The following is a 22,469-nucleotide window of genomic DNA, read 5'->3' on the forward strand; positions in this document are numbered from 1 at the left end:
CTCCTGCCGTCCTAATGTCTCATTATGTCTCTTATTTTCAATCTACTATGTACGAAGTATAAGAATTTGTTTTCTTCATCACGTATGCCTGTACGGTTTATTCTCTCCATTTGAAATTAATAGTCTAAGATTGATTTCGATGGAATTATAATGAAATAATAAACAATATTGTATTAGGGATTTTTTAAAAATAATGATGGCTGTTTTTTTTATTGAACCCAAACCGAAAGAGAAAAAAAAGTTTTTATAGATCAAGGATATAAAGAATGGCTTTTTGGTCCCTTTCATTCAGTGGTTAGGAATATTATTTTCTATGATTGGAATTATTATTAGTGCATCACCACTAAGAATATGATAAAATCAATGCAACTATTATAGATATAGGGTATTCATGTAAAACCATGTCATTACACTTATAAAGGATTATAAGTTTTCGGATAATGTTATTAGAGACAACTAATGTGGTCATGTGGACAATCAACTAATTTAGTTGATCAAAGTATTAAGAGATGAAACTTAAAACATGAGATCGAATCCCGTCACCATTATTTGCCCCTATATCTCTCTACACCAATAAAAATAAAAATATGACAACTAATTACATATCAAAGGGATACTCCCTCGGTTTTTAAATACTTGCTCCACTTTCCTTTTTTCGGTCGATTTTAAATACTTGCTCCATTTCCTTATTTGGAAAGCTTTTATAATATTTAATTAATTTTTCTCACTAAGTGGACCTAAAAATATTAATTCTACATTAATTTTCCTTCAATTCTCTCCATTAGTTTTGGTTTTTTTACAATATTTTATTCTTCCACCAACCCTACTACCTCCATATTTTATTACTTTCTCCAATTTTTCCTAAAACTCCGCGCATAGAAAAATGGAACAAATATTTAAAAATGGAGGGAGTATTTAAAAACAACTTGAATGCGACAATTTTCTTATTTAATTGCCCTTGTACTCTGTATAAGTCTAACCTTTCATGGGAAAAAAAATATTTCTTGTATTCAATAAAACTACACTTATTGTAATAGGTTCACAGGTCGATGGTTGGACCACAATCATTGTAATTGAAATGTTGCAAAACACAAGTGATCATAATATAGAGCAATTATAATGAGGCACACACATTTGACACATATATGTCCCTCATGCTGCAGCTAGGAAGAACGCTGGTACAGAGTCACAAAGAGACCTAAACGGAGCATCGGCCGGATTCATCTTTAATGTTCTATCTCTAGGGTGTATGTTGGTATATCAATTCCTCACAAGGTTCATGAAATTGAAACTTAGGGTCAATTATCTACGACAAATCAATTGATTCTATCTAATTTTAAATAAGATGACCAAGATTAGTTAAAATGCAACGGGTGCAATAGGATTTTCTGCACGATGGGCCGGGACGCTGTATGGGCCAATGAGTGATTGTACGTTAGACACAGTAGTTAAGTTGCTGGGTAGTAAAGTTGGATAAAAGAAGGTAGGACAATGTCTGATTTGATAGTACTAATACTATAAACTCTTGAAACATTGATATAGGAGCACCAAAGACAGAATTGCCTTGTACAGTTGTACTACATAGTAAACAAAGATCACAAGTTGCAAGAATAATTATGTCTCGTTTGGTACACTTATTAAGTAATGAGATTGATTGTGTGGGGAGAATTTATGCAGTAGTTGCTACAAAACCCCAGTGTGACAATGTTGAAAGGGAAATGAAAAAGAGGGTGGGACTTGGGAATGGGGGCAAACACATTTGAATCCTACATACTCGTATTTATCTATTTTTGGCAGTTTTCCTTTGAACAAAGAAATACTCTGCATTACTCGTTCAATGATAGATTGATAGAGAAAAATGGTGACGTTTTTAATATATATACCTGAGGTATACAGTAATATAGTTTTTAACCGACCTTTAAATCGTTCTGGAACACAAGGTCGTACTAAAAATTCCTATTTTTCTTCATTTTTTCTGAATCATAAATGTACCATTGTTAATATTCAATTGCGTAAATAAATGGCCAATATTCTCCGGATAATATGGTGGAGTGCTTTCAGGCTTCAGCTTTGGTTAGACATGTACATGAAAGCACTTCCTCATTACCTTTATAAACATCCAAATTAAAATTTTCAATAGGAATGATAGAGCAGCAGGGGCACCTTTGTATTTTTTTTTAAAGAAGGGGCACCTTTGTATAGTTTGCTAAGTCTTAGGGCATTTTCAAAGCAATGACGCTGTCTTCGTCCTTCGCCACCTCCCAAGCTTCTCTCTTCCCTACAAAGAAAGCTTAGTCTTAGAAGGTCTAGCAGATCAATCATTTCCTACCCCGACACAAAATAAAAATGACCATACAGACCTTTCGTTAAATCTCGTCAACTATGCCCAACAACTATGACAAAACACTATAAGATGATACAGAATGGATATTACAAAGTTACAGAGTACTTCTTCAGATTGATCTAGAGAAGTAGTTTTAGACCATCAACTCAAATACAAATTTAAGTAATTATGGTCAAAGTTTGTGAGTTTTGACCAACGGTCATATATGTGGCCTATTACTTGCTAACTATGACAAAGGTACCACTAAATACTTGAATAATTGTATTCAACAAGACAGAACAGAGTGAAGTGCAAAGTAACTTCAACATGCATATGAACACCCATACGTTAAATTATTGAACCTAAAATGGATCAAACATTTCATCAAAAGTAAGCAAATTAACCCTGAAAATGCCAACTTTAGCAACTTACCTTACGAGGGTCCACTGCTAGCTCATTTTCAACAATAGATATGGCTTGGAATCCTAGGGGATGCAAAACCTCTTCATAGCTACATGGAAGAAATAGATCAGGTAATCCACATAACTCAAGATGACAACTCATAACAAGATCAATAAGTCAGCAAGGTACAAGAGAAACAATTCAAAACCAAAAGTTGACTGAGTGAAAGGGAAAGGAATTACTCGGCAACAGATGTTTTATACGGAGGTCCACCTTCATGGTCATCAATCTGCCAAAATTTAAACAAAGTTATGAAAGCATTTTCCAGAAACTGGCCCTTGTAAGAAAAGCATTAAAAAGAGCTAGCAGCAGCAAAAATATCTGGTTCTTCTTCAATCTGGCACTGACGATATAATTCATTTCACTCAAAGGGTCTAATGTGAACAACTTCATGCAGTTTCTGGGTAAAGATGATGTCTGTGGTTTCCTTAGTTTTTTCCATTTGAAATTTTTTACATAAAGAGTATGTTTAAAAAGTGAAATAAATAACTGATGCAATTGTCAAGTAATAAAACTAGAAGAACAAAACCAGAATTTGTGAAGCAAAGCATAACAGATGTTGAGAACAACCAGAAACATTAAGGTTATAAGCTCTCCATCTGGTTTTAAGAGATCTCCTATACGAGTTGCCCAAGCTGGCCGCATATTTGGAACAATAGCACAAAAGAATCTGCAAGTTCAGACAAGATTGTTAATATAAATTATGTAGGAGTTGAACAAAAGGTATTAATAAATCACTCACGTGTAATCAAATATGAGGTCAAACAACTCAGTAGGCTCCCAATTGAAAAAATCTGCTTGCAAAAAGGAAATATAGTTTGCATTTGGGGATGACGAAGCCAGCTGATTAGACAAGATGTCAGAGTCATAGGACGCAGTTAGAAGCAATTCAGAATACCCAAATTACAGGATGAGCAAAAGCTGAGCCCCGGAAATAAAGAGTTTGGTGTTGGTATAAGCTGTTTTCTTTGCATAGATTTTGGTGTTGTTTAATAACAATTTTTTTGTTATGTTTTTTTGTTTTTGTTAGTCAAGATTAGAGAAAATTAAAATTAATTTAAAACTAAAGTCACAAGAAGCAGGGAAGGTATATCACCTCTCTTGCTTTTTCTACGGCAACCTCTGATATGTCCAATCCAATAACGTAACGCTCAGGAGATGCAACTGTTATCACATCATAACCCTATAATAGAGGAATATTCATATAATGCATTTGACAAAAGGAAGTCAGGCACTTATGAATTGAGATTTTAAGCAGCAGCCACAATCACTCTTACTTTTCCATGAAGAGGGATACAGTGACCTAAATCACTCCCACATATTAGAGCAAACCATAAGGTTTCTTAGCGCACAGCTAAGTCACTTGTCAAGTAAGTGATAATGGGACCAAAAGGATCTTTGTAGGATGTAGTTAGTTATATCAGCAAAAGGAAAAGGCCAAATGCTTGTAATAGAAAAAACAAAAGAATTTTAATTAACAAGGCATGTAATAAGATGGAAGTGGTTTAAAAGACGTGAGCAAGAAATAGCTAGTCGGATGTCACATTAACATGAGAACAGAAGTGCCAGATGATGGACATTGTACTGCTTGTATACGGCAATTCAAACTAATATTTGAGGGAAAATATGTAACTCAAGGAGACATGTAGTAATGAAAGTAGCAATGGGAAAATCATGAACGTGATCAAAGTTAAATACCATAATAGTATCAACGAAACTTACACTACCACAGCCAGGGACAAGAGCTCTTCCCTTAGGAAGAGATTCTGTTTGAAGAAGGTGTTGAAGAACTGGTGTTGGTTTCCCCAAATCCCATGGTGTTACTCTTTCCTCCCAACATCTTTCCCACCCATCTGATAATATTTTACATAAAACTCAACAATCCATAGTCTATCCAAAAGGGTAAAAAATCAATATAATGTGAAAATGCAGAAGAGAGATATTGAGATAATTATAATAAAAAATCACAAAGCCACTTTCTTGAAACATGCTAAATAGAGAGGGAAAAACCATTGCAAAACTGGGGTGACTTTTATGTATTCTAGAGACTACTTCTTACCTTGGTGTGTGTGTGTGGGGTGGGGGGTGGGGGAGAATGGTAATATCTATTGGCAGTTGGCACGCAATCAATCAGAGCAAGAGACGGTGTCATACCATCACCCAAGGGGGGCTAAGACATGCTGAACCAAACAAAGGGTCCCAAACTTCAAATTTTCCTAAATTGTAATCCCAATTATGATTATTATTGTCATACACTTAGACCCCTTTTGTCCATTTTAATACTCCATTATACTAGAGGGGAATGGTTAATTCATTTCAAATCTTTAGGACTAAGAAATTAGCATAATTTCACCTAAAACCCCTCATAAACAGTTCCATCTTCTCCATCCACTCTCCATTCATAATCAGTGAACGTGTTCGAGAAATCCAATCATAAACTAGTCTAACTTTTCATTTCTTTTCTTTTTTGTCAGAAAAATGGGCTAATATTGTCATTACTAAGCTAAAACATGGCAATGAAGGTACTAGAATCCGGCAAAATTTCAATACGACATCCGAAACAAGACACAATACCGCCGTGGACGCCACCGTACACAAGAGCAACATGCTATCACACAATGGAAACTTACAAATCGATCCAATTCAATTGAGCATGTATAATTCCAAGTAAACTTCCATTTCAAAAATAATCAAAATCAAATTGACCAGCTTAGGTCATATGCTATAGACTTCATTCACACAATAACCTAACAATTTCTTGGATTAAATCAGTTAATTCACCAATTATATATTTTTATTCCAAGTTTGAATTCCAACTTTTCAAGATACTACGTTAATCAGTCAATCAATTAAATTGATTAGTTTTCCGAAAAATTAAACTAAAAATGCCTCTAAATTCAAACAATAATGGCAGGTAATTAAACTAATAAATTGAATATAAATTTGGAGATGAATTTAGAAATTGGGGGTTACCAGTGGGATTGGAGAGAAGGAATTCTTGCAATTTGTCAACGGAGGGGCTGAACTGAACAGGTTCGCCGGAATTTTTATGCGCCGCCATGAGTGGTGCTGCTGTACGGTGGAAAAACCGAGGAAGAGAGCAAATTCTGGTCACCCACGACGGCGCTGGTCTAGCGAGAAGAGGTAATGAAAAGGCCGACACTAGTGTACACATTGAGGGCCTATTCATATTTACTGAATTGAGCTGAACTGAACTGAACTGATTGGAACTGAACTGAACTGAATTGAGCTGAAATGAATATTTTATGTGAGAGGGAAATTAAGAGCTGAACTGAACTGAACTGAACTGAACTGATTGGAACTGAACTGAACTGAACTGAACTGATTGGAGCTGAACTGAACTGAACTGAACTGAAATTAAGTAAATGTGAACAGGCCCTGAGTCAATTTTTTTTATTTTGAATTTTTTATTTATGCAAAACAAGGGACTAGGCCTTGATCAACTTCCTCAAAAATTCTAACAAGAGTTTTTACACACGACGAGGTAGGCTTGAAGACACATGAGGCATAATAAACTACTAAGCTTACTTCTAAAGATTCAAAACCATGGATAGATTAGGCCATGAGCTAAAAACCTTTAGATCATATATATACCAGGCTTGAAGACACATGAGGCATAATAAACTACTAAGCTCATTTCTAAAGATTCAAAACCATGAATAGATTAGGCCATGAGCTAAAAACATTTAGATCATATATATACCAATTATATACGCGCCATGAGCTGAAAATCTACATGGTCATATGAAGACATATAGTCATATGATGGAGGCCGAGAGGGTTTGCTTAGTGAGTATGTAGTGCATGGATTGCTAAGTTGCTTAACTGCTTTGTTAAAGATGAAGGGCATGATGTTATGAAAGAGATCAATGTTAATGATCGAAATAGGGTAACTATTTCTTTGGAAATAAAAAGGCAATATATATATACTTAATAGTTAAAGATATGCCCCCTCTATTTTTTTTTACGCAACACTTTAATCAGATATTTTTACAGTGCACAATTTTGACTATTATATTTTTAATGCTATTATTGTTAATGAAAATAAATTATATTTTCTTCGTTCTTTTTTACTTGACCTGCTTTGACTTTTAAACTATTCACCAACATCTTTTTACCGTCTTTTGTGAATTATTTGTAAGGAAAAACATATTCATATTAGAACGTCTCAATAAGTGCTATCATAATATATAACTTTTATAATTTTTACTTAATTATTGAGAATAAAAGTTATTGATGGTTTAAAATTGCATAGACAAGCGTAATAAATGAAACAGGTCAAGAAAAAAAAATCGATGAAGTGTAAATTGTTGATGTATTATTATTAAAATACAAACATATATGTATCACCAAATTTTAATGAGTAGTTGAGCACACAAAATGTAAGTATGTATTTCTTGCTGTATCACAAACAAAGACCATGCATATATAACACAAATAATTATCAACTTACAATTACATAGGTTGTAGGATAGCATACTACAATGATAAATATAGTTGTTGCACACATTGTCAACACATCGTGACAATCAATTTGCATGGATTGATCTAATTATTACTTTGTGTAATATAAGAAAGAGCATTCAACATTATTATTAATAACTTCAGAAAGACAGCAACATTGAAATTACTTTAAAATACAAACAAATAAAAGCATATATAGACTACATGGCCTGGCCATTTGTTGATTCAGCTTCTGATCTCATCAAGCAGCACAATAGGAAATGGGTCTTAGTTTGATGTCCTCTTCCACCTACCAAGTTTTTCATAACCCTGAAACATATAATCAAATACTACTTTATATTAAGTCATTCTTCAAGTTTAATTTCTATAGTCAATACATTAAGAAATAATTTCTATATGACTTTTATAATAGGCCTCAAGAGTCAAGATATATTATACATCCGACTGTACTATATATATATATATATATATATATATATATATATATATATATATATATATGGGTACGCACATTACACCTAGCTACCATCTTTTAAATTAGTGTTATTTGATGAGAGGAAAATTACATATATGTACTTCGTTTATTATTAGTGTATTAATACCGCGTGTGTGATGAAATAAAATTGTCCCTACATAGATGGAATAAGGATAATGTATGATTCCTAACTATGGAATGAAGTTGTATGTAAAGTTACCATGCGAAAATCAATTGCATGCTCGTTGTCTGTTATGGAAATAGCCTTAAACCCATAAGGAGCAAGCACTTCTTCATAGCTGCATGCAACATCATCATAATTTTAATTTGTTTACACAAATTATAGACATCACAAAATATAATAAGAGGAACAATAAGAGATGAAATATTTTTTTTATATATAATCATTGTAAAAACTCAATATAAGTATTAACAATAATATTAAAGTAATAGAAAATTACTCTGAAACAGATACTTTGTAAGGTGGTCCACAAACATGATCACTTATCTGCCATAAAAAATTGTAAGTAAAGTCAGTGTTTAATTACCAAAACTAAATGCTCTATAATTGACTATATATCATAATGATATAATAAATAAAAGAATAAAAGAGAGAAGATTAATTAATCATTTTTTTAGATTGTGAAAAAAGTTCAAAATTGGACCGGAAACATGAGGATTAGAAGCTCTCCTTCTGGTTTGAGTAGCTCAGCCATGCGACTAGCCCACGCCGGCCTCATCTTTGGGTCAATAGCACAAAAGAATCTGCACACATAGATCCAATAGAGGCTAGCTACTAGTCATTGTTATTCTTTGTTTTCGTGTTGCCTAAAATTTTGATCAGAGTAACTACTTACGTGTAGTCAAAAATGAGGTCGAAGGGCTCGTTTGGTTGCCAAGTGAAGAAATTGTCCACAATGAAAGTCGTGGAGTTAGCATTTGCTGATGAAGCTGCAAGCTATATTGATGTTATAGAGAAAGCAAATTAGACATGACTTATTATATGTTCAAACATATATTGTATCAAATTCTAAAAAGGGTTGTCAAACAATTTAAGTATAGATTGTATCAAATTCCAAGCCTAAGAAAATTTCTACTTTGTTTTAGCTAGTAAATATTTAATTGACAAGTAATTAAAATTAAATTTAATTTGCTGTGTACTCAAATCCATATTTATTTAGGGAATTAAAATGACATAAAACAGAAAATAAGAAGTATTTTAATTTTGTGTTGAACGTATAAAACAGACAATAAGTTTAGAGAACTATTTTTAAAAAGGGCCAACAATGTAATTATTTAAATTAATAATTACATAAATATTACACGTAGTACCTTTTTGGCTTTGGCAATGGCAGCTTCAGATAAATCGAGTCCAACAACATTGCGCTCGGGGCTGGCCATTGCTATGACATCATAACCCTGTTGATTTTCATGCATGATCCATGCCAACATGCATGTAGAAATAGTGTTATTATTTCTGACCACAAATTTTTATAGATTAACTTTAATTTAAACTCGACTATACTAAATTAGAATCGGCCTCAAAGTTAACTTCACATATGCACTATTTAAGGCTTAAGCTCATGTTCATCAACTTTAGTCGTGTGTCACTTCATTCATATTATTATATAGAATTTTATTACAGAGCACATATATTTTAATATTGTAATTAGTAAAGCTTGACGAACAGTGATAATATAACTCACCCTGCCACATCCGGGGACTAGGATCCTGCCCTTGTTAGGAAGGGCATCAGTCTGAACAAGGTGTTGGATTACAGGAGTTACATGCCCCAAATCCCATGGAGTGCGGTCTTCCTCCCAACATTTTTGCCACCCACCTGATTTAAGTATGAAACAAATTAGTACACTAATCAATATTGCAAATTATATTATAGGAATATAATATCGTGTACAATGCTTTGAATAAATCTGAATTGATTATGATATAGATTGTCACGCATGATGAATATATGATTTGTGGTTTCATCCATGGAAAATAATTGCTACTTCTAGTCTTAGCCATATTCATTAAATCTCAAATAATTTAGTGTAAGATCAAACTATAGTACGAGTAGAGGTGCCAATTCAGATGATCGGATCGAGTCTGATGAGTTCGAGTCGGGTTATTTTTTAAAGTTGAGTCATGTTAAATTATTATGTCCACGTGAGTCCAAATCTATATCGGATATTTTTCGGATCAGTTTCGGATCGGGTATGCTTTTGACACCTCTAAGTACGAGTATTACTAGCTTAGTAATAATAATACATACGAATTACAAATTGAATAAAATGATGTATGTAACTAATGTAATCCACCACGAAAAGGCATCTTTTATGTTCTAGCTTTAGGTTGTGTTATTGCGTATATGCAATTTTTTTTTTTTTTTTTTTTTTTTTGACAAAAATCAAGGTAAACATGTCTACACAGTACAAGAAGAAATATATCAATGAACTACAAAACAGACAAATTATAAACATATACTTGTACTTTGTATAAAGTTATTTTGACTTGTGATATACGTGAAAGATAAGGAGTGATGATCAAAGAGGTAACACACTAACACATACCGGTGGTTTGAGAATGAAGGAATTGTCTCATTGACTCCCATTGTTGATTCATATGATCAACAATCACACCTCCATTATTCCTGTTAGCACTCTCCATCTTATTTGTTTTTTTTGTATAATTATTCTTTTTTGTGATTGTATTTGTGAAAGACTTGGGCATAAATGAGTGCTATTTATAGCTAAGATATTGGCCAAATGCAGGGTAATATTTTATTACATACACCTGCCCTAGTGTATAATTTATTATATCTATTTATTTGTTACTCTTAAGTTTAATTTAGAGCAATCAACCAGCAGTTCGCACCTAAGAGCACCAAAAAAAAAAAACAAAAGGCCAACAGTTCGGATTTTAACATTGCAACAATATATATTGAGTTTGAGGTACTGGAGTAGCCTAGGCATTGTTTTCACCTCAGATCCTTAAGGTCTAGAAAGATCGAATTAAACCCCATATATATGGGGAAAAAAAATTGAGGGATTTTTCTTATCCTCCCATTAAAAAATCAACAAGTCTAATAATTAACCGGGTTGATTATTGGATGAGGGGAACTTTTACTATATGGGGATAAAATTCTACTTACAATTATATTAAATTACATGCACGGTGAATCACAATGTAATTAATTAAGTGTCCAATAGTAATTATGCATGTAGAAACTACCTAATTTGTTTCTCACATATTTCTTGCTCTTCGATTATTCTTACTTCATTAGGTAGATTTTTCTCCCTCTTTAATTTTTTTTTTTTTTTAAGGGATTGTTCTCTTCACCTTATAAAAATAAATTATAGGTTTAATAAGTTCAGATAAGTCACAATAAAGTCCAATAAGTTTAATAACCTCTAATAAGTTTAATAAAGTGTAATAAGTTCAATAAGATGTACTCCGTAATAATTAAGTTCCAATAAAGTCTAATAAATTCCAATAAGTTAAATAAAGTTAAATAAGTTCTAATCAAGTACAAAGTATAATATAACAAATGTCTAATAGGTAGTCCTTATTTATTATCGTATTTGAGCTTTTGTTTTCCTGAAATGTGAAAACTTAGTTAAGTTCAACATTCTTCAAGAAGTGTTCTTCCAAAAAAAAAAATAAAAAAAAAAAAAAAAAAAAACAATCTTCAAGAAGTAGTAATGTGAAAACTGGTAATAGGCCACAAAATTGTTTGTAGCTTCCTAAATTTGGTTTGTCAATAATGATAAATCACTTTATACTAGGTTAAGTGCCGTGCCATACACGATTATAATTAAACTCTATAACAAAAATTATAAAGAATGGTTTTTTTGATGTTATTTATTTATTTATTTATTTTTTGAGGGGAATAAAGAATGGTTGTTAATTTAACAATAATTTATCCAAAAAAAAAATATTTGTGACAAAATAACTTGAATTTTAATTTATACCAAATGTGTAAAGGTTATTATTTTGAATTTTATAAAAAAATAATTTAGTAATAGAAATTTAGAAACTATTAGGTTTTATATAAGAAAATGAAAATATAAGCTTAGGTTAGTACCCGTATATGTCTTCAAAAAAAAAAAAAAAATATTAGTACCCGTATACGAACTCATATACATACATTTGTCCTTATATTTTTGTCGACACACTTTGACCGGCATTAAATGAAAACTTAGTTGATTTTATATTACTTTAGGATAATTAGTATTCCGTAATCAACTTTTTTAAAATATATTTATAGTGAGTAGTAGCGGTTTTTATTTTAATTTTAATAATCACATTGCATAAAATGTGTAGAGTAATTAGATTGAAGTTTTCAATATATGTTGAGTTAAAATATTTTACACTATTCATGTGTCATCATTTACTTAATTTATTTTACAAATATACAATATAAATATGATCATATATTATGTTGTTGGATTTGTCATATTGTCTGCTTTTATATATATATAAAAAAATCATAATTTTTAATAATCTCTAATTAAAGATGTTGATAATTAAAGTTGTGTCTCGGCAAATGTGCAAATCCTACTCTAGGCTATAAAAAACGGAGGGAGTATAATATAATAAAATAATTTTGTTTTGTTTGTATAAACGTTATGTATAATTTTAAGATTCATACAAATTACGCTACCAAAATGATTTTTCTATTTTTAATTAAAATAAATTTTATTGTCAAATTATTAATGTTGGAGGAAAAAATTGATACTCCTTATTAATATTATAATAATCTTGGACAATGATATATTTCAATACCTTATTTTTAGTCTATGTTAGTATATTTGTAACTAAAAGATTAATAGTATTATATAGAATATATATATATGTTTAAAAAAATTAATTGAGTATGATTGGATTAGAGATATTGTCAAAATAGAAATAAGTATTATTGTAGCTTATAAAATAAAAGTTATTAAAATTTGGCAAAAAAAAAACAAAAAAAAGAAAAGTGCAAAAAGGAGGGAAAATTATTAATAATATCGTGACAAGTGTCATTTTAGGTTCGCTTTTAGTATAGGTTAATTGATTCTTCATATAATAGCTAGTTTTTATTTGTTCATTTGAACGAATGAGAATCCAGGGCAGCATTGTTCTTATTTTGCATTACTTGACAAATTTCCTTATTTTTTGTGCAAGTGATAAAATTAAAGAGAAATGAGAGAAAAATGTTTGCAATCGTATAAATCGGCAAATATGATAATCAGTTTTACATTGTAAGGTTGTATATTAAAAATTGACCAAAAACTATTTTTATTTAAATAAATAAAAATACAATAAAGCACCCTTTTCTCCTTTATAGCATATACCAATAAAAAGTCATCATCATTAACCATTAGTAACCCCTAATTAGTAATTAACCTTTAATCTCTAGCCACGTATAACCTCAATTATTTTTGGTGCAAATTTAGTTGAAATAAGACAATCAACAATAAATTATAATAGTTCATTTATTGACCATAACTCGTAGAAGTCTTTGTTTATTTAGGCTTATGCATTGGCATATGCTTAGGAATCAATATGATTACTAGAAAATACGTCTGCAAAATCCAAAAGTAGGAAAAGGGAAACCGTCCTTACTATTAAAAAAATACATATTCCTTCTTTTGGCAGCATTTTGCTATGGAGTATCTTTATTTTTTTAAGTAAATTAATTATTTATTAGATATTTAGATTGAGGGGTGTAAATGAGCCGAGCCAAGCCGAGTATTACCTTGTTCGTGTTCAAGTTCATTTAAGTTAGGCGAGTTCGAGCACGATCTCGAGCTTTCAAGCGAGCTCAAATTTCTGTTCAAACTCGGCTCATTTAGTACAATATATGTTCACGAACGGTTCGTGAACTACTCGTTTATTTAACGAGTCTTTCATGAACGAACTTAATAATAATCGAACTTCTTCAATAAATGAGCTTTGTACTTTTGATATTTGAAAATTTCAAAATAAGCATTATAATTGAATCTTAATTATAAATTTAATAACTAAATTAACAATTGTAAATAAATCAATAATTCATGAACATAAATAAATGAGTAGTTCATGAACATAAATAAACGAGTTGTTCATGAACTTATCTGAACGAGCATATCTATGTTCGTGTTTAAGCTCATTTATTAAACGTACATGAACGAGCTTCAAACGAGCCCGAACACGAGTAGTTTATTAATCGAGAAAACAGAGAAATTCAACGGGCTCTTAGAGGAATACTTGAGGCATTTCGTCAGCGCCAATCAGAAAGACTGGTGAAACTCCTTGACGTCGCTCAACTCTGCTTCAACGCCCAAAAGAGCTCCGCTTCCAACAGAACTCCGTTTGAGTTGGTGATGGGCCAACAACCTCTTTTACCTCACACCATAACAATGTCAGAAGAAGGGAAAAGCCACAAAACCCGGGAATTCAAGAAAGAGTGGCAACAAAACACGGAAGTTGCTCGCGCTTACCTAGAGCGGGCAGCAAGGAGAATGAAGAAATGGGCCGATCAGAACAGGAGGCCACAAGAGTTTGATGTTGGGGACATGGTAATGCTGAAGGTCCTACCGGAACAGCTGAAGTTCCTCAGAGGGAAAGATCGCAGACTAATCAGGAAATATGAAAGCCCCATCCACATTACTAAACGGATTGGGAAGAATGCATACAAGGTTGAACCCCGAGTGTGGATGACGATACACCCTGTCTTCCACGTCAGTCGTCTCAAGCCCTATCATCCATATCAAGAGGACAACAACCGCAACACCAGCAACCGCGCCAACATCAGAATGAAGACGAGGACAACTCCTACAATAGAAGATTAATCTTTTATGTTTTGCTTTGTAAGTCGACGAGGTCGTCGACAGCTCAAGTGGGGGAGGATGTTAGAATCCGCCTCTTTTTCTATGTACCCCCTTCCTTTTCCTTGTATTTTCCTTGGGTTTTACCTTCTAAGTCTTTTCCTTTTATTTTCTAGACTCTAAGGAGTATTATTGTGTTACTGTAGTTTCAATGTTCACTCGTATTTCTCTATGCAATCAATATAAAACTCTTTAAGGAGTGATTGGTTATTGAATCATAGTTCCTTACCCTATTGCCATTGCTTTAAGACTTGTGTGTTGTTTTAATCCTTTATAGATATTGTACTTACCTTGTTTTAAAGCATCCCCCTCCAAACCAAGAAACCTCCAAAAGACGCCTTCATTTCGTCGCCGCTTGTGCCCGCTTTGAAGCATCGGCCGTCACAAGCCCCGACTCCACACCCGTGGTTGACGAGTGCTTCCTTGAGATACCCTTGGTCCGTGTTGCTGTGTGCTCATGAACCTTTCCCGTTCTAGGCTTGCGTCCTTGTCATCAATAGACAAGAGCGCGCCGCACGATCCGGTGTCAGATCATTCGGACCGTGACACTAAGCCACATTCCATTGGTTTAGCATGCTTCGTTGTGCTTCTTTCAGATAAAGGCGGCCAAGGCTAAGCACGCATAGTACCATGTCGTGTATGCCTACACTATGCACGTGCCTTGTACACCGTGCTTTTTTTTCTTGTGCCGAGTTTACCATGCTTCACACAGCTAGAGCCCAATAATACCATCGATATTGAGGTGGGTATCTAAGTTGGTGGAGGCATCTAATAAAGTTTTTATTCGTTGCGGTCGTGAAAGAGCAGGCGAGTGTGAATGTTTGATACGTAGAGGCCACTAATAGTTAGTGGTTTGGATGAAGTGAGGAGTGGTGCTTCTATGATGACGGTCAGTTGTGGGTGTGGTTGGTGGCTAGTAGTGGGTTGTGGTTGACAGCTTGAGTGTGGTGGTGATTAGTGATTTTTTTTACTACCTTCGTTAAATGTTATGTGCAACTTTGAGGTATTATTTGTGAGATATAAAATATTTTAAAGTTGCACATAACATTTAACGGAGGTAATATTTAACTTGATATTGTAAGAAAGTAAGGTTATTATTATTATTATTATTATTATTATTATTATTATTATTATTATTATTATTATTATTATTATTATATCTCAAAAACAAAAGTTATACAATCTACAATAAATTAGTGGAAAGCCGAGATACTATCTGAGCTCTCACTCCTCTATCTATAGCAAAGCCTACCCTATTATTATTATTATTATTATTATTATTATATTATTATTATTATTATTTTGACAGATTTTGGTCATTATGTATATGATGTGACTATGTGAGTAGTTATATTATAGACTGATAATTTCTTGTTTCATACAGATATGTTACAGAATATTCAAATGACAACTACAATTTGACCTTTACTACAATCAAGGTATAAGCATTATATTACTAAACTAATCCTATAAATACTCATTTGGTTATTGATATGTAATGAACTTAAATTATATTTTCTAAGCTTAAATTTATATTTTCTAAGCTTCAATAATTTTCAGTAAAATTAAATTACTTTTGCCGAGCTTGAATAAGTTTTTTGTAATTAAATTATTTTGCCAACTTAAATAGTTTTTACTAATTTTAAATTATTTTATTGATTAATATATAATATTTGTTCTTTGGAGTTATTGAACTTTACTAATTAAAACTTAATTTCATTAAACTTAACTTAGTTTTGTTGAAAGTAACTTATGTTTTCTAAACTTTTTGTAATTTTGATGAACTTAACTTAATTTTACTGAATTAAATTTATTACATTTTTTTCAGAATTAAACTTATTTTTACCAAACTAAACTTATTTTTATTAAATAATTAGATAACATTTTCATTGCTTTACTTAGTGACGCTAGCTAGATAGATGTCACAGTTCGTTAATCTCTTTTTAAATAGAACAATTAATACTTAATCAAATTAATTTTGTAGGGAGCGGGACATATTGCCCCTGAATATAAGTCGCAAGAATGTTTAGCAATGTTGCAAAGATGGATTGCATTTAGCCCTCTGTGATTAAAATTGTCAACATTGATGTTTGTTGAATTTTCGCCTACCTTGTAATTTTTGAAGTTTATAGATTTGTGTAACTACGTATCTCCGTACCTAAAAGGCATTGTAAAGTTAAGATCAATGCATTATTTGTATGATTCATGCATGAAAGCAATAATGAAACATTATTTTACTGAAAAACTAGGTTAAACCCCGTAAATATACGATTGTTAAATACTTTTAATGGCAACAAATAAAAACAGTATAAAATTAAGGACTCAACACACTAATTATTAAAGAGTATGACGTATAATTTTTTTTAAAAAAAAATAAAATAATAACCACAAATGATAGTTATATTGTTTGGCATCAATTTTTTGTTTATAGGTTTCAGGTTTTTTTTTTTTTGAAAAAAAAACAAAAAACTAAAAACAGAAAAAAGAAAAAGGTGTTTTCACTTTTTGTTGTCAGTTTTCAAAATTATCATGATCTTAATAAGTTTGACTAATTTTTGATTCATTATATGACATATATCATATGATTTAAAAAAAAAAAAAAAAAAAAAAAAAAAAAAAAAAAAAAAAAAAAAAACCAAAAGACAAAAAACTACAATGATGCTTTTAGTTTAGAGTTTATGTAAAGCGAATGCAATAATTTAGATACTATCCTTTTTTTTTTTTCTTGGTAAGAATATATATATATATATATATATATATATATATATATATATATATATATATATATATATATATATATATATATATATATATATATATATATATATATATATATTGGCAAATAATTTTGGAGGGAAAATTTTTAGTTTTAACGCTATTGTGTGTTTTTCTTGTTTCACCTTTAGTAATATGTAATATGTAATAGGTTTGTAAAAAAAGTCCTTTTAAATGGTCAACTTTATGAGAAAAGGTTCTTACATCCATTTAAGTTGTAAAGAGGGTTGTTTCAAAAAAAAAAAAAAAAAAAAGTTGTAAAGAGGGTCTTTGACTGAATTTCAGCGATTCATTATTTTTCGAGCCACTAACCACCACGTGTCCAACATGTGAATTTAAAAGAATCCCTTTATCAATCAATAATTCAATAATCAATATCTATCTATAAATATTACTAAAGGAACAACCACTGACATCATCATTTTTTTCAAATTGTACACGTGTTAGCTTCTCCTTTATTTTTTTCCCGCCTAAACTTTTTTTCCTTTCATATTTTTTTTAAAAAAATCTATTGATTGCAAAGTATTTTAATGCAGTACAATAAACTTTTTAGTTTTTAATTTTTCATTACTTTTTCTTTTAAGAACCTTTTAAAAATCTTAAGGAAAACAAATATCAACCTTTTAAATATGTGTAATACCCCGTATTTTTATACGTATTTTATTTTAAATAAGTATTTTGTGGGGTATTTAAATAATTTAAAATGAATTATTTATGATATTTTAATTACTCCCTCCGTTTCAATATGATAGTCTCATATTGAATCAATCACATAAAATAAGAAAAGGAGAATATTTGGAATCTAACATTAAAGTAACAAACAATTCATAAATAGTTATGCTTTATTTAATTTTTTTGATTTTTTTTAGAAAAGCATTAGCCATAATTGCATAAATCAGGGGAGTAATTTCTTTACTTAGAATGAATTAGCCATACCTTCATAAATATGAATTAGGAGTAACTCCTAATTGCATAAATCAGGGGAGTAATTAGCCATAATTGCATAAATCAGGGGAGTAAAAAGGGAAAGTTTAGGTAAGAAAGGTTTTTTAGGAAAGCATTATCCATAATTGCATAAATCAGGGGAGTAATTAGCCATAATTCATAATTAGCATTAGTCAAATTTTTTTGGTCATAGCCGGAGTTCTAGACTGAATTACGAGTCGTACAACCTATGGATCTGTAGCCCCGAGTTTTATCTTTCATTTGGCGTTGATTTCGTCCAATTCGAATTCACAGATAAAAAATTATGATTAAAATACTACAGCCTGTTTAGTTTAGTGCACATACGTGAAGTCTTAACTTAGTCTTTGTTTGAGTCTAGTCACATAGTCTAGTCACATGGTCATGACACAAGTCTTAACATGTCACTTACACTCACTAGTCTTAACACACACTTTGTATATGTCACCATGACCATGTTTTTAGGTTCATGCATGAGTCATTTTTCCGTCATTTGAGTTGGGGGTCTATTCCATTCCTAATTCTCCCATACTTCTCTATCAACATCATTTTTTCATCCATATCATTCTTCTTTGATCTCTTCTCATTTATTGCATGTTGAATAGAGCTTGAGTCAAAAATAAAAATTTACCCCCAATTTCCCTTTCCACAGCACTTGGTCAAGGAGAGAAGGACGTTTAATCAAGGATAACACTTTTGTCCAAGTACTAATTTTTGATAAACCGATTCGACAAAAAAGAAAGGAAATTTTGACTTTTACCACCAAAAAATTTGGACAAATTGTTTTTTTACCACCTACTCTTTTAAAAGTTGTATTTTACCACCAAATAAACTCAAAAAATTGTTTTTTACCACCTACCGTTTAGAAAACCGTTAAATCTCACGGAAATTTTTTGAATTCTTCGATTTTCGTGCCTAAAATATGTTTTTCATAGGTTTAGGGGGGCATTTTGGCCCTATGGGTCCAATTTGAGGTCAAAATTGATCGGAAATACCTCGTTTTGCGTGTTTAAAAATACATCGAATTGCGTGAACATGCAAAACGAGGTATTTCGGATCATTTTTTATCAATTTTGACCTCAAATTGGACCTATAGGGCCAAAATGCCCCCCTAAACTTATAAAGAACATATTTCGGGCACGAAAATCGAAGAATTTTTTTTAACACCGTTAGATTTAACGGTTTTCTTAACTGTAGGTGGTGAAAACAATTTTTAGAACTTTATTTGGTGGTAAAATACAACTTTTTAAAGAGTAGGTGGTAAAAAACAATTTGTCCAAATTTTTTGGTGGTAAAAGTCAAAATTTCCAAAAAGAAAAGCTAAAAAGATAATGGCATCTCAGGAAGAAGTCAATGAACTTAGGAAGGACGTGGCTAACATGACTGAATTGATGAAGGTTATGGTTCTTCAAATTAATGACCCTGTAAAGCAACAACAAATGGAGCTCATGCAAGAAAGTTTGAGCAAACTCTCCAATGACTATAGGTTCCAGGGCATTAGCTCACAAGGGGTCTGGGTGGACAGGGAGCTTCTTCCGCAGAAGTTTAATACCAATGACATCCTTAAGTTCAAGCCAACTGACAATCCTTACTTTCACTTAAGGGTTTTTGAAACTATAATGAACATTAAGGGGATTGATAGGAATACTTTTCCCTCTTTGTTCTCACTATCTCTAGAAACCGTTTGTCAACATTGGTTCTTTTCTCTTGATAAAGAGAAAACCTCTACTTGGGATGGAATAATAAACGCTTTCATTGATAGATATAAGTGCAACATCCAAGTTGAAACTGACCATAGACAACTTGAGATGTTAAAGCAAAAGGAAAACGAAGGGTTCACCTCTTTCTTCAACAAGTGGAAGGAAACTTCCGCTTATATGGTTGAAGTTCCTACTGAAAAAGAGTCTGTAAGAATGTTCATCAAGAACCTTCAAGAAAAGTATTTAAAGCACTTGAAGTATCAACATAATTTGAATACTTTCAAGGCTGTCTATGATATAGGTATTGACATCGAAGACGGTCTTTTGAAATTAGATAGTGCGAAAGGAAAGAAGAATGACCATCATTTTTCTTCCTCTCCCACTAATGAAATACATGCTAAGAACACTTCTAAACAACGAATCCAAAGGTCAAAAAGAGTGTTCACTCCACTTGGTATGAGTTACGAGACAGCCTTCGAAAAGCTACACCACAAAGGACTAGTCATGCCTATAGGACCTATCAAAGATCCAGTTCCAAAAGGCAGGCCACCTAAGTGGGATCCTAATAAACACTGCAAATATCACCAAGGAAAGGGTCACGACACTGAGAAATGTTGGAAACTCAAAGAAGCTATACAAAACTTGATCGATAACAATAATACTTCTGAAGTTCTAGCCATCGCAGAAGATCAAATATCCTTCGATCCTTCACTCCTTATCACACCTGTAGGAGAGCCCATGATCGAAACAGTCTATATAAACTCTATCGATGAAGTAACCATGAATGAGGGAGATGACGGGGTTTCCTTAGATGATACCAAGGAAAATTTGTCAAGTCTAAGAGAAGACATTCGAAAACTACAAGATGTCATTGCCATGCTCTTGAATGTGGTAGAAGGACTAGCAACTCGGGTAATGGTTATCGAACAAAATTCTCACCAAGGATTCAATGAAGAACTCAATGCTCCTAAGCCACAGGAAAAACGGACCATTGAAGAATATACACCAATAGGAATGACTTATAATGAAGCTTTTGACTATTTTCACAGTCGAAACCTTATCCATCCCATTGGTCCAATCCAAGACCCACCACCTGAGAAACGGCTTTCCAGCTGGGACCCAAACTCTTATTGCAAGTATCATAGAGGCTATGGCCACACCACCAAAGAATGCTTCACCCTCAAAGACCGAATTCAAGATCTTGTTGATTTAAATTACCTTCGCGTTCCTCCGAGCAACAAGAAGGGCAAAATCTATAACAATGGTGGCAAGAGCAGGAAGAACGACAACCCTTCTTCTGTTTTTTCCTATCAGAATGGAAGTTGCATCGATAAAAAGATTTTAAAGACCAAAGAACAAGAAAGGAAGTTCACCCCTATTGGAATAAGCTATAATATCGCCTTCGATCGACTCCTTGCTAAGGGACTCATCACACCAATTGGACCTATGCAAGATCCTCCTCTTGAAAGGAGAACATCCGAATGGAATCCAGACTCTTATTGCAATTATCATCAAAGCAACGGTCATACTACAAATCAATGTTACAAGTTTCGAAATCTCATTCAAGACCTCATCGAGGCAAACAAGCTTCCATTTCCCCCAGTTGGCAAGAAGACTGAGTGATGATAAACACAAGACACGAGGCGAGCTTCAACGACAAGATTTCATGACCTCTCTCTCTATTTCTTTTTCATTTTTCCTTTCCCCAATAAGTCTAGCATAGACACCTTTCCTTAGATTCTATTTTGTAGGATTTTTCTTTTCACCTTTTAAATAAAATGAGCATTTCTTTTCTTGCACATGATCATTGCATTACATTAAAAAATTAAAAAATAAATAAATAAATAAAAATAAAAAAAATCCATGCCGAACTAAGCACAAGGTATACCAGTGATTTGAGACACCCCTTGTAACCATATCATATCACCATCACCCTTCAAATATACAATCATTTCTTGATAAACTACTTTGAGCCTCGTCTAACGATAGACCTTTATTTTTTCAACCCACATCTACTTAATCTTGGGAAGGGATGGTGTGCAACTTATGCAAATACAAAAGCTTGAGTGATTTTACCTAGATCTCAAAAAAAAAAGATAAATAAATAAATAAAATTCAAAATAAGCAAAAAATATAAAAGTGTGCATAAGGGCAAGTGTTCCAATGTCTTTGATATGAACATGTCTTTGATATGAACACGTCTCAGAATGCGTCTCTTATCGAGTGCTCAGTACCGTGCCTGAGAAACATGAATGCCAAGTGAGTGATAGACCGCATGATCGGGATTGCCCACACTTATCAAAAAAGAATTGGATAAAAATAAAAAAAAATTCAAAAGCAAAAAAGAGAGAGAGCAAAAATATAAACAAAAGAGAGTTAAAAAGTGAGAAAACCTCAAGCATAAAAATATAAAGATTTCAAAATCAAGGTTGCAC

At 32.2% G+C, this 22,469-nt stretch overlaps 2 protein-coding genes across 2 annotated transcripts; both read right to left on the reverse strand.

The window, feature by feature from the left end:
* Positions 1-1,845: 1,845 nt before the first annotated feature.
* On the reverse strand, positions 1,846-5,958 carry LOC145581909 (putative thiol methyltransferase 2). Its single transcript, XM_081638943.1, has 8 exons — positions 5,759-5,958; positions 4,508-4,638; positions 3,882-3,968; positions 3,528-3,628; positions 3,356-3,455; positions 2,968-3,014; positions 2,756-2,834; positions 1,846-2,278 (listed from the first exon to the last, which is right to left on the reverse strand). The coding sequence occupies exons 1-8, from the start codon at positions 5,844-5,846 to the stop codon at positions 2,225-2,227; spliced, it is 687 nt and encodes a 228-aa protein (XP_081495069.1). The 5' UTR covers positions 5,847-5,958; the 3' UTR covers positions 1,846-2,224.
* A 1,579-nt stretch (positions 5,959-7,537) lies between these two features.
* Positions 7,538-10,412, reverse strand: LOC145580810 (thiocyanate methyltransferase 1-like). Its single transcript, XM_081637909.1, has 8 exons — positions 10,316-10,412; positions 9,452-9,585; positions 9,078-9,164; positions 8,603-8,703; positions 8,411-8,510; positions 8,207-8,253; positions 7,966-8,044; positions 7,538-7,579 (listed from the first exon to the last, which is right to left on the reverse strand). Exons 1-8 carry the CDS (start codon positions 10,410-10,412, stop codon positions 7,538-7,540), a joined length of 687 nt encoding a protein of 228 aa, XP_081494035.1.
* Between the last annotated feature and the right edge of the window lie 12,057 nt (positions 10,413-22,469).

This window comes from Chenopodium album, chromosome 15 (genome assembly GCF_948465745.1).
Source record: "Chenopodium album chromosome 15, dcCheAlbu1.1, whole genome shotgun sequence".
Taxonomy (NCBI): domain Eukaryota; kingdom Viridiplantae; phylum Streptophyta; class Magnoliopsida; order Caryophyllales; family Amaranthaceae; genus Chenopodium; species Chenopodium album.